The sequence below is a fragment of the Podarcis filfolensis genome (genome assembly GCF_964270895.1).
Source record: "Podarcis filfolensis genome assembly, chromosome: 9".
NCBI classification, from domain to species: domain Eukaryota; kingdom Metazoa; phylum Chordata; class Lepidosauria; order Squamata; family Lacertidae; genus Podarcis; species Podarcis filfolensis.
This window is the reverse complement of record NC_139610.1, coordinates 50,222,290-50,236,067: the sequence shown is the minus strand read 5'-3', so window position 1 is coordinate 50,236,067 and position 13,778 is coordinate 50,222,290. Positions and strand designations below refer to the sequence as shown.

Genomic DNA, 13,778 nt, shown 5'->3' with positions numbered 1-13,778 from the left:
AATAACTATTGTTTTGTTTTCCTCCTATTTGAGAAATTGTGCTATGGTCTCGATTACACTATTTCATCATTTCATCACACCGTTTGCATATTAAAAAATGGGGTGGGGGATATGCATAAGATTGTAGATTATAAACTGTCTCAATTAGAAATGATCATGTGGATCCTTTCTGAAACAGACTTTGATCTGCAACAATTTTGTTATTTGTTAAAGTGTCTAAAGACTTCATTGTTCTTTGGAAGAACCTACATTTCTGGGTTTTTACTGAGCCCTTTTCATTTACAGAGGTAAAATATAAATTATTTATAGACATTTGGTTGCTTTATACTGCTAAAATCCATTGAGAAAACATACAACTTGAACTTGAACCTTAGCCTGAGGAACTGGCTTATCCACGAAAAGTTTCACATTTCAAAGCTACATCTTTAAGCGCTAGATTAACCACAGTGGAAAGTATCCAAAAAATGCTTCCATTTTGTTGGAAGGATGCTTGTGCAATGGAACTTCCCTTCCCTCTCCTCTCCCTCTGCCCACTCCCACTCCCCTCAAATTCCAGAAGGTTGTAGGAATCCCAGAACCAATTTCAAGGGCACATGGGCAGAGGAGAGGGAGGGGAACTTCATTTCACAGCCCAAAGTCCTAGAGCTAGCAGAAGCACTTCATTGGATACCACCCAATATTCTGTTATGTCTTTCTATAATGTGGAATTGCTTGAAAATTCCCCATTTCCCCTCTCATGCTGTTGTTTTAGCCACATTTCCTACAAGAAGCTCTTACTCACCGGGCTTGGAATGGAATCAGGATCTAGTTTCTTCTGCTGTGGTCCAGCCAATTGTGCTGGACCTGATTGGAGCCCCCCTGGATAAGACAACTGTGCACCTGCCATTGGAGGACCAAAATTTCCTGGAAAAGAAATAAAATAAAATAAAACAATCAGCCAAATTAAAGTTTTGGGGGGAGGGTGTTGTTTAATATATCCTGCCAGAAGCCTTACTTCCTAAGTGATACTTGTCCAAGTTCTATTTATTGAAGGAGTCTTTTGCTGGCTAGTTCAACACTGCCAGTTTGAAATTTCTACTCCAACCAAGGCCTGTGCATTGTCTTCTTTATATAAATGGAGTACACATATGAACACGGGCCCAGCAGGAGAGTTTCAGGGGGCCAGATGTAAAAGAGAGAGGGGACGCTGCTTTCACACCTAACACTTTCCGCCATTACTGTGTTGAGAATACTTGTTAACTGACCTTGTTGAAGCTCACAGGCAATTGTGATGCAGCAGTGAGATTAGAGTTGGATGTCAAACTGGACACGCTGCTCTGGATTTTTTTTAAGGACAAACTTAATTCCAACCTATAAATACACAACCCTATTGTGCTGTATTACATTTTCATATTATCTTTCCTCCAAGGAACTCACGGTGGCCCACATGGTTCACCACCGCCCAAGACATCTTCACAATAACCCTCTGAGGTAGGGTTTGGCTGCAAAATTATAGCTGAGCAGGGATTTGAACCTGAGGTCACCTTGGTCTCAGTCTGACACTCAGCCACTACATTAGCTCTCATTGCTATTTTGATATTGTGGATGCTGGATTCTTCGTGTGTACTATTTAGTATAACATATGCAGCCTATCAGCCTTGGGCAATATTATGCCCCAAGCAGGAGCATTTCGGCTGGCCAGAGCCTAGCATTCTCTTCACACTTCTTCCTGTTTCTTTCTAGGCATTATGTTCTAAAGGAAGAAAGAAAAAGGTTCATATGTTCGTATTGGATTCATTTGCTATTTCTGCCCAAGCAGTTGTGTGCTATCAGCTTTTAGCTTCTTCTTCAAACCTGCCCTGGTTAACTATTGGAATAAGCCGCAAGACACAAAAGAACAAACAGGTGTTTGTTATTAATCAAGGACACATTTACGTGGCAGAGAAAAATCTCCCTATACAGCGATGCCTCGTTCTTTCACAATGATCAAGAAATAGAACTAGCAATACACAGAGAGCTTTGAAAACTTGGCAAGCGATTTTGGTCTAGGATTCCTGCAATGTTCCAAAGTGGTTCAAGGTATAACACTGCCATAGTAACCCCGCAAGCCACAGGGGCAACCTACATGTTACACACAGTTCAATGTAATTTGACCCTAACCTTTCTATCTTAAAAGGAAAGAAAAAAGCCATCACTGGAGAATAGAATTAGGAGTGGAGAAAGAACGGGGTGGGGGGGTGGGGGACTACTTAAGTGCATTCCTGCTTGCAATTTTCCTCTCAAAAATGTTCCTCTCCAATTTGCTCCACAGACATGTGTGGTCAAAAGAGCTGCCGTCGGAAGGTGAAGTTTGGAACTTAATGTTGAAGTGCAGGAAAACTGTATTTAGGGCACTTCCAGGGTGCTCACCGTTCATCCTTTCTTCAGTTCCTAATCCAACTGAAGCAACACTTTGGGCACTTCCAGATACCCTGATTGCTGAGCATTCATTCTGATTTGCTTGCAGGGAGGTTAGACGACACTACATCAAAGCAAGCACAGTCTCACACTTTCCACTGTTTTGCCCCCATTCTTTCTTGCAAAAGTCTGATCTTCTGAGGAATTGGGTTTTTTGCACAAGAACTCCAACCGTGCAACCTGAATTTGCCAGTATGCAATTGAATCCCACCTGAAAATAGTGGCAAATCATGCTTCTAGTTCCTTCTCTCTCCACTCCCATCCCTCTGGATTCAAAGCAGATGTTGCAACCTGGCAGTCTTATGTAAACTAGGTAGCTGCACTTACCATACTGGGGAGGAAACCCAGGGCCTGTGGGTTGGCCTGTGAGCTGTGGTGGCAAATTGGTGTTCGGTGGGTTTGAGCCAGGGATCCCCTCCTGTCTGGCCATTGAAGGTGGAGCACAGTGACTGGTCAAATTATTTGCTGGTGAAGAAATCTGAGGACCAGACGACAAGGCCATTTGATGTGGTCGAGGTGGTGGAGCTTGCAAAGGTGGTGGGAGGCCAGAAGGCATGCAAGGAGGTGTGTTTGGGGCGTTACCAGGACCTGAACAAGAGTATCACCATTATGAATTCATTTGAAAAACCTTTTAGAATAATAATCACAGTGGAATGCAGGTATGTCTTAAGACACCTGCTGTTGTAGATCTTTACATTCATTTTAAAAGGAATTAAATAATATAAATGATATTCATATCAAACCAATTGCTCTTCTCTAAAATCTTAAAATTGAAACATAATTATAGAAATAACTTTGAATATTAGAAATATTAACTTTAAATATTCACTGTAATACTTTCACAACTGAATCTGTTCTATACTAAAAACAAGTCTTCATTTGGGTGCTTAAATCTTACGAGAACAATGGATTGTGAAGGCTGCAAACGTATCAAGCATCTATTTTACTGCCAGTACAAAGTATATTGTAAACTGGCCCTGGCAAGGCATCAAATTTGGCCCATGAGGTCATTATTTTAAAACCACATTCACCTGCAAATCAACTCACATCATTTCTATGTGGGGCGATGTCAGCTGATCGGTGGGGCGGGATATGAGTATGGCAGCTCCCCTGCTGGGAACTAGTCCATGCAGGATTTAACCGCCACTCAGCAGCTGATATCCTGCTAAGTTTTCCTGTGTGTGGCAGTTCACTTCCTGCTCAATTTGGCCATGCACACATGTTCCATTGCTGGGGACAAAGGGCAGTTCAGGGTTGTTTGAAAGTCCCTATTGCTTTGTGCTGCATTTTGAAGACCCAACAGTCAGGGTTTCAAAGTACAGCATCACCTGACATCAAATGACTGACAGGTGACAGGGAAAATAAGGATCTGGCCACTAGCCAGGAAAAGTTCCCTACCCCTCTTCCAAGAGACTATGTTGGAAAATATACTTGCAAAAGAAAACATCTTTTCCGGCTGAAACATACAGAAAGTTTACAAATGCTGAACTCTCCAGTTATTATTATTTTAGTAAAACAGCCAATCTACAAAGTTTTTTTTTTAAAAAAAAATACATTTTTTAAAGAGCTGCCAGTTTAAAAGCATAAACATGATGTTCAAAGTCATGATCCTTTTATATCCCAGTACTATGGTTAACATGCTAAAACCTGGAGAACTCCAACAAGATTTAGAACAGTCCCATTAGAATTCAATCTTTCTTATCAAAATCTTCCAGTAGATTTAGACCTCTTGAACTTGTGAGCATTTGTTTTCTCTGGAACCAACCCAAACTAAAATAAAAATGCATGTGATCTCTCAGAAGCTTTTATGGAAGACTATGTAGTCCTTACCATAATTATTTATTTGCATGTTGCCAAGTTGATTGGCCAGCTGTGCAGAAGAAGGGGGTGGACTGTTTGGATAGGAGGACGGGGATGGATGGCTGTACGGGGGGAAGGAAGGTGCAGAAGGTGGAAACCTGAAGACAAAAAGAAGTGTTACCAAAAATACACCAAACAGCTGACAATGTAATATCCACTCCACAAACAACTCCTAGAATTCAAAGTCTAAACAACATGGTTTGTAAACCTATGGAAGAAAACCCAGGCAAGCCTCAGGATCACAGGATACTCCTCCTTTCCCTCTACTGTACTTCTCCAGAGCAGCCACAAGGAGTTCAGAAATGTTTACTTCACTCCTTCACTATCCAGTTTTGTGTTTTCCAGACCAGACAAAATGCATAATTAATTATGGTATATTTTCATTTGTAATTATTATTATTATTAAATCACCTTACACACACACACACACACACACACACACACTTGAATTTGTTCAGAGATAGAAAACAACACCAACTCAAAAATGATTAACATGCAGGCAAACCTAAGCACTAGGGCTTGCATTAATAACCTGTGATTTTGATAAAATGTAGCATTACTAATTCTTGCCCGGCACATTCAGATGGTAGGGTAGAAGAAACAAAGAGAACTGAAATAGGACTAAACCTCATCTTATGGCTCATGGACCTTCTGCTTTGATCTTTTAAAATCAGGCATGGAGGTCAAAGGCTATTCTCTGCCCATAGAATACACTCCATATTGTAACTGCACTAAACATATGGATCAAATTAGGCTCTGGACTGTAATCTAAATAACTGCTTGATCCAGGAAGAAAGAGTCGGGCTTTTCCCCTTGATTAATCTGATTTATACAGACGTTTCTTAATAAGCATTCCAGTGAACAGCACTTAAAAGTAGTGCTTTATTTGTTTGAAAGGAAGCACTAAGTTCTATCCATAGAGTATGTCACCTACACAAATGTTTAAGGAATGAGAGGACTCTACAGGATGCGCAGTAATGAAGTTAGTATTTGAGTGCAAAGGGCTGTGGCCTCATCAACAGCACAAACCAAACTGGCAATAGACCTTAGTGCTCCAGGAATGGGATGCTTTTGCTACACACACACATATCTGGGAGTAAATCTAATGGAACTCAGTGGCACTTCTGAGTAGAAATGTACAATAGTTATTATTTATAATTTATTTTCTCCAAGGAGCTCAAGGAGACATACATAGTTCTTTCCCGCCCCCCATCACATTTAATCCCCACAACAACCCTGTGAGGCAATCGAAACAAAATAAAAAAATTCCTTCCAGTAGCACCTTAGAGACCAACTAAGTTTGTTATTGGTATGAGCTTTCATGTGCATGCACACTTCTTCAGATACCATGCATGCACACGAAAGCTCATACCAATAACAAACTTAGTTGGTCTCTAAGGTGCTACTGGAAGGAATTTTTTTATTTTGTTTCGACTATGGCAGACCAACACGGCTACCTACCTGTAACTAGAACCTGTGAGGTAGGTTAGGCTGAAAGGCAGTGACTGGCCCAGGGTCACCCAGTGAGCTTCATGGCTGAGTGCGGATTTGAATCCTGGTACCCCAGATCCTAATCCTAGTCTGACACTAACCACTGCACCAAACTGGCTTTGGCTTGCCATGTGCCCCTTCAGCATATATCTGGGAATGTAGGATATGGTTATAGTCTAGCCCTGTGCAGGCATCCTACTTCTGTGTTTCATGTGAAGAGGGAGAGCAATGATGCACATGATAGCTCCACTGCCACATCACCGATAACCATTATCATCCATCTGTTGGAGGAACAGCTTCTGCAATGGGAGCCTTTTCTACTCATGTACATTCCACATGCAATGGCAAAACCTACATGTTACAGGGAACCTATGTGAATAGGAAATACTCCCCAATGCAGAAGTTATCCCTCCAACTCATGGAAAGCAATCAGAATGAAGATGAAAGCTGGAGCTAGAGCTGTCTAATTGCTCTCTCCACACATCTTACAGGCGTAAGATGCCCAAATAGAGACAGAGACTATTCTGTACACCATATACTGTATTTGATGGGAAGAAATAATTGAGATAAGTGCTAGCCACTACCTGAGTTCTGCTAATGGAGCCAGAATATTATTTTACTCATTTTTGGTATGGATTAGTGCTATGACAAAAAAGCTGTGGACAAGTTTAAAACTGCTTTCAATGGTATGTGTAGTAGATATTTGAGCAGATAAACAGAAATTCTAAGCATAAACACATTTATTGTTTAGTTTTAAAAAAAATCACCTCTGTGATTGTTGTGCTGTAGCGCTGGGCCCATTCTGGATATTGGTTTGGTTAAACTGGTGAGCACTAGGAGATGGTGAACCAATGGGAGCAGCAGACCCGAAAGGCACATTAGGTTTCAACATAGCTAAAGTAAAACACAGGCATGAACATAGTGGATAACAATAGAAAATCACTGCATAAATGAGGTACACATTACCAACAGCTAAAGCAAAATAAGTATGGAATTCATTTATGGACCTCAAAAAAAGGAAGTCTAAACTGCTCAGGAAGTTATATTATGCTCTAGTATTTACTGTAAATTCTAGATAGCAGATCACTCACAGAATATGCACAGTCTACATAATACCAAGACCAAGCATCTTTCATTGCTCATGGTCTTCTCATTGTAATACCTGATTAAACCAGGAGCTTTTCTTTTCACTAATAGTGCAAAATAAATATAAACAAGTACAGTGGTACCTTGGTTGTTGAATGGCTTGGCTCCCAAACAAATCAGCTCCCAAACGTTGCAAACCTGAAAGTGAGCGTTCCAGTTTGTGAACGTTTTTCAGAAGCTGAACGTCTGACACGGCTTCCGCAGCTTCTGATTGAGTGCAGGAAGCTCCTGCAGCCAATCAGAAGCTGTGCCTTGGTTTTCGAATGGTTCCAGGAATCGAACGGACTCCTGGAATGGATTAAGTTAGACAACCAAGGTACCACTGAACAGTAATGTAATAATATGGATAATGACATAACATGCACTAGTCTAGTGGAGACATCAACCTCTATATGGCCAATGCCTTGATGTTACTTTACCTGATTGAGATGCAGAAGATGAGTTTACATCACCATAGTGTCCGTACATATGTGAAGAAGCAGGTTGCCCCAAACCAGCAGAGAATCCCCCCATTCCTGGCTGGGGCTGAGAATATGGAGGTGTTGCAACATATCCTTGCTGATTCATTTTAGTAGTGATTTATTTCTGATGGAAAACCTGTCGTAGAAATTAGAATAAGTCAAGTAATAAAATCAGCAATACTTCACTGATACATAGTGCAGGTAAAGCACAAAATGAGCTTTATGACCCAAAAGCAATGTTATGAGGCAAGAGGATAGCATCCTACTTATTAGTTCTCTTGCATAATGGCTACCAGATTATTTATTTGATCTGGACAAAACGCACAGACGTTCTGTTGTAGCAAAGGCACTGATACAAACACTTTTTTAAAAAAATCAGCTAGAATAGGTGGATAACATTAATCACAGACTGAACCACTGTTACTTGTTGCAAAAACAAACAGGTTTTGCCCCCAGTGGTCGTCTGGTAGGACGGCCCAATTTCCTGATTTGTAGGAAAAAATAGGTATGACTACGGATGATTCCAAACATCTTTTGACAACCCATGTGGATTTGAAACGATAATATTATCTTTAGCACCTGAAAATATTATACAGATGACTTTCCAGGCAGAGCCAACCATTGGGTAGAAAGGGCCATTGCCTTTCCAGCTCCATGGAAAATGCAAACAGGAAAGCAGATGCCAGTAAGCAGTGGTGGAAGATGCCCATTGGGGCTGAAAGGGCAAAAGACAAGAGAGCCTAAGAGATGGTGGAGCCAAAACCAATGACAGATGGAGACTCCCCATGACTGGTTGCATGTAAGAAGACAGGTTGGTGGGGCATTGCCCCATCCACACTAATGGGCCACCCTCTACTCGCAGTAGGAACACCAAGCTCCCCCTATTTTGCACTTTTGGGTCTTTCCATTGCACATTCTGAACCAAAAGCTATCCTTGTCACCTGTATTATACCAGGGAATGACAGAATTCAAAATCTAGTGATTGACCTTGCCAGGAGCACTTTATAAAGTGGGTCCAGCCCTGCTTACATTTTGTTGGAATTTGCAACACATGTGCATGGGCACACACTGCAGTGCTCACTGATTTTTCTAAGTATTTGCTCTAAAATGAGGCCAGTTTCCATAGTCACTGAGCACACAGTAGCCCCTGATATTCCTCACTCAGGTCATTTTTCCTGCCTATGGAACCTTCATTTGCACACTGCTGCGAAAGCTGTCTTTTCAAACAGTTGCCACCACAAGATGCAAAAGGCACGATCCATTCCATGGCAGTTGCTTCACACAACTAAGTGGTCATCGGTAGGTAACCAACACACACAGAGAGACAGAGTTCAAGAGCCACACACCAACAGTCATGAGATCTGGCCCATAACTGGGCACTGTGGCAGCCAATACTTATTATGTATACTGAGTATACCACAATCTAGTCTCCAACTTCCAGTCAAAACACAAAAAACTCAACCATATCAGGAGTTATATAGTCCTGCAAGTGTAATCCAGACATGTTTTTCCAGTTGTGTAACTCAGGCCAGTGTGGTGTAGTGGTTAAGAGAGGTAGACTCGTAATCTGGGGAACCGGATTTGTGTCTCCGCTCCTCCACATGCAGCTGCTGGGTGACCTTGGGTTAGTCACACTTCTTTGAACTCTCTCAGCCCCACTCACCTCACAGAGTGTTTGTTGTGGGGGAGGAAGGGAAAGGAGAATGTTAGCCGCTTTGAGACTCCTTCGGGTAGTGATAAAGCGGGATATCAAATCCAAACTCTTCTTCTTGAGTGCTGCAATGGTTTGCCCCTTTACTTTATTTATTGCATTTCCCTCCCCCCCACCTTTTCTCCCACAAGCCCAAGGCACACTTCCCATCTCCATTTTATCTTCTCAACAACCCTATGAGGTAGGCTAGGCTGAGTGTGTGTGTGTGACTGGCCCAAATTCACCAAGTGGGTTTCATGTCTGAGTGAGGATTTGAACCCTGGTCTCCCAAGTCCTAGTCCAGCACTCTAACCACTACTCACACTGGCTCTCAGTTAAGCCCCACTGAGCATGACAAGGCTTACTTTTGACCGCGTACACGATGCCTTTAAAGCACATTCGAAGCACATTCGTTCCTTCAAAAGATTCTGGACACTGAAGTTCATCCCTCACAGAGCTACAGTTCCTGGCAACCCTTAACAAACAATGCTAACAAACAATTATTTGAGGGAAAGAAGGTGCTTTAAAGGTATAGTGTGTATACAGCATATTGAGTAAATGCAGATGGGGTCATGCTGTGTGACTCAGTAAACATGACAGAGTACATTACAATGGTGGTTACAGTGACGGAAGGCAGTAAAGATGACAAATGTGACCTAATGGTTCAAGTCTATGCAAGTTTACTCAGAAGCAAGTCCCACAGATTTCAATGAGGCTAACTCCCAAAAAAGCATGTACAGAAGAACTGCAGCCAAAGAAATCACCTGCCCAATAACATCTCCTACTTACATTTTAGCTCTTCAGAGCAAAACTAGAAGTACAGAGGGGAAATTCCAAATAAAAAAGTAGGTATGATGACGTGGCATTAGAAAAAAACTGTACCAGGGTGCAATTATCACTTTCAGTCCCTATAACTACAGCCATTATCTACTTCCAACTTACCCAAGATAAAAATTAAGGTAGCAAAGATCATGCAGGCCTAGCTACCATATTCAATTGCCATTTGGCGGGATTGAGTTTCTCTCTGTGTGTGAAATCAACATGGGTGTATTCCGGGTGCACACGGCTTGTAATAATTCAATGTGCTGAAAGAGTATATCAACTTTTTTGGAAGAAATATTACCTATATTATATATATGCAGAAACACCACTAGTAAAAAGTGTTAGGGTGAAAACGCATTTAAAAATGCTTTATATCTGCTCTGCTTTTTAAAAAACTAACTCTTCTGTGGATAGTGTGTGTATATATGCTTATGCTGCTAACTTTCAGGTGTGCATAAGGAAAGGTATCAAAAAATCTTTACCAAATTCAATGGAGATATCTCACTGAATATTAATATAGGACGCACGGCGAGAGTGTTAATTTATCAGTGTTATCATTCTGGATTATGGATGCTAATGTAGAGGTCTGGTCTGCAATGTACACTACTCCCCCCCCCCCCCCGTTGAAATATTTGTTTTGTTTTATCTATACTGAATGTTTCTATTAACTGAACGAATTCCAGTTTAAAAAATTCCCAAGCCTCTCAAGTTTCATGCATATATAAAATTGCAAATCCTTTCTTGGAATCTTTTTAATCTACAAGATTTAGAAAACAAAATAGGAAAGAAAGCACATAGGCACATCAGGTTTCTCCCAGTGCCAAGGTGTTTTCCCTCCTTCTGGTTAGACTGAAACGTGGCAGTCTAAACCCCGGTCACTTCAGCAAGTTTAGTTAGCAGCCAGCATGAAAGCACCTACACTACATTTTCATTGTCAGTATAAAGAATGAAGTTCAGGGCAATTGTTGTAGGACTAGGTAATGCTCTTAGCTTTGATAGTATCTAAAGGAAACAACTTCCTGCACAGTTCAGCAGGAGGGAAAGACAGTGTGCCACGTCAGACTTCCTATGCACAACTAAACAGACTCTAAACTCTTAGAAATACAAACATAGTACTGCTGACTTAGTGGCCTATATCCACTTCCAAACACATTACAGATAACATAGGTGGTTTAATAAACCACACCCTTTTCCCCAAAACAAATACAATACAAAGTACAAGTAAAACCCTATTTTGCAAAGTACATCAGATTTCAGTATAATTAACCCATTCCTCATAATCACAAAGGGCACACAAAACAGTACTAAAACCATGTATTTGGTTTTGGCCACTTGAGATAGGAAGCTGCCTTATGTGGAGTGGGCCATTGGCTTAGTAATGTCTACACTGACTGGCAGTGGCTCTGCAAGGGTTTCAGACGGGGGACATTCCCTACCCTAACTGGAGGTAGCAGTGATTGAACTTGGGACCTTCTGCATGCAAAGAAAATGCTCCACCATCGAGTTACTGCCCTTCCCCAAAGAGACAGAAGTTCCCTATTCCAAGGTGTCCAAAAACATGTGTCACAAACTCTTTCTACACCTATATAATTTGTTGGGCCAACCGGAAGTACTCTTTGCCATTTCATCTCCCTCCAGGATGTGTCTAAAGTTATTAGGGATTCTAGTCCTACCACAGTGCGGTCGAATGATTGGACTCAGGTAGACTTCCCAAAGTCATGCTGAAAGAGGTGATTGACTGCAAACCATAGAAAGAACTAGTCACGCTTAGGCCAGGTTTAGATATCACAGCTAAATCACCTTTGATCTGGCCCATACCTAGAGCTTGGATACTTCCATCTTCCTCTCCTTGTGCACCCCAGTTCCCTCACCTACTCATTTTCTTCTACATCCAAATCAAGCAAAATATGGTTACTGCCGAAAACAGATGACCACAAAACTGTTTTAGAAACCCAGTTCAAGCCATGGTTTTGTGGCAGTTCTGGTATTGTGGTAAACTATAGCTTGCAGTAACTACTTTGGCTGATTTGGACATCATAGCAAACTATAAGTACTGCCAACCAGGAAGTAAAGGATAGAGTGGGGCTTTGTGAGTCCAAGGCATGGCCCAGGTGACAGATCTTTGGTTTAGCAGTGGCGTTTGACCCATGTCATGATTTTCCACAAAAACACTAGGAAGAGCCTTCACTCATAAGCATATCACACATGTTGTATAGGCTGGAATGGTGAGCAAGAAGGAAGGAAGATCTAAAAATCAACAAAAATGATTAAATCAGGTTAAATCAACAAACCACTTGGCCATGAAGCTCACTGGGTGACCTTGGGCCAGTCACCATCTCTTAGTCTAGCCTACCTCACAGGGTTGTTGTGAGGATGAAATGGAAAGGAGGCGAACCACGTGCACCACCCTGAGATCCTTGAAAACTTAATGTGGCAAATAAACGTAATAAGGAATAATAATAAATGCTACAACTGTTTGGGATAGCTCCGTAGGTAGAGCATGAGACTATTTATCTCATGGTTGTGGGTTCAAGTCTCATGTTGAGCAAAAGATTCTTGCATTGCCTGGCGTTGGACTAGATGACCCTTGTGGTCCCTTCCAACTCTATGATTCTCCTCCTCTTCTTATGCCAGAAGAATTAATTCAAAGGCTATACTAGAAGTAAATCAGAAGGAGATTGTTGGGGACAGTGGCAGTTTCTGAAATTAACATTAGTTTCCCATGATCAACAAGTGAGATGTTTTGTGGTTGTGTTGTATTCTACAATGATTGGCGCATGGTGAAGGTGAAGCAGTTGTGCAATCTCTTTCCAGCGCCCCCAGTATTTAAGATGCTTACCAAAAGACTATACAAGCCATCATAAAGAGTGTCAGTGGTCAACCCAAGATTTTAAAAAGGAAGGGAAGAAGCATGCAACTTTTATGGTGATTAGGCTGATTTGCCCAACCCTGATGTGCATGGCAAGAACAGTATCCCAATATGCCAAGGTGCCAACATCACACTTTTGACTCATCACACACAGAAAATCCTGTGCCCACCTAAACAGCCCAGATGCATTCTGTCAAAATTCAATGCCTATACAATCAACTCTAGAAAAACCACAGAAGCCTTGCAATATTAGATGCTAGTTAGACAGGTGATGGTGTGTGTATTTTTAAAGCACCTTAGCATTGTTCTAATGGAGGCAACTTTCTAAAAAAAAAAAAAAGTTAAACACATTTAAAACTGTCCGTAACGATACAGCAAATCCCTAAACCAAAACCTTCCCGAATCTCAAAGAAGAGCTGAACACTCCTGCAATTTACATCGACTTATGCCAGTCCCTAGAAGACTGGAGGTGCCTCCTTGGTGCTGCTCAGATCCTGCGTCTGGCGACCACCCCCCGCAACTGCACTCAACTTGCTGTGGGAGACGGATAAACTCTTCCCAGTCCCCTCTCGTGCTGGGACACCCCTCTCCTCCTCCCCATAGAACTCCCCCTATGCCAAATCTACAAAATTCGTGGCTCATCCTGGGATCCTTCCAGCCGTTGTGCTGCTCCTTCTTTTGGGATGCTCCCCTCCCTCCTGCTCCCTGGAGGACAGGAGCTCCACTCACTGAGCAAAACATCCAGGATGCGACCCCCCCCCATTGCATGACGCTCGCCTCTCCCCCCCCCACCTGGGCACAGGTGGCCCCCTCACCTGGCCAGTCTCCCGCGCTCCCGTCCGCCCTTCTCGCCGCGCGGAGGCTCCGCGGGTCGCGCCGTTCCAAGCGGGTCCAGCAGGCGCTTGTCAGAGGAGGGAGAGCGTGGCAGCCGGCTCCAGGCTCCCGCCTCTCCCGCTCGCTCGCTCTCCCCGCCCGGGAGCGCTCAGTGAACTGCCACGTCTAA

The 13,778-nt window shown here is 42.4% G+C and overlaps 1 protein-coding gene across 2 annotated transcripts in view; it reads right to left on the bottom strand.

Annotated features, from left to right (window-relative positions):
* The window catches only part of SEC24D (SEC24 homolog D, COPII coat complex component), a 56,050-nt gene extending 42,272 nt beyond the window's left edge, over window positions 1–13,778 (bottom strand). Inside the window, exons 1-6 of one of the 2 annotated variants that reach the window (XM_083571118.1) lie at window positions 13,591–13,778; window positions 7,353–7,530; window positions 6,555–6,681; window positions 4,265–4,394; window positions 2,764–3,010; window positions 782–903 (exon numbers count right to left, since the gene is read on the bottom strand). In XM_083571118.1, the coding sequence (XP_083427244.1) occupies window positions 782–903; window positions 2,764–3,010; window positions 4,265–4,394; window positions 6,555–6,681; window positions 7,353–7,500 (774 nt within the window). In that variant the 5' untranslated portion in view covers window positions 7,501–7,530; window positions 13,591–13,778. Of the gene's footprint in view, window positions 1–781; window positions 904–2,763; window positions 3,025–4,264; window positions 4,395–6,554; window positions 6,682–7,352; window positions 7,531–13,590 lie in introns of both variants that reach the window. The other variant, XM_083571117.1, reaches the window with a different exon arrangement.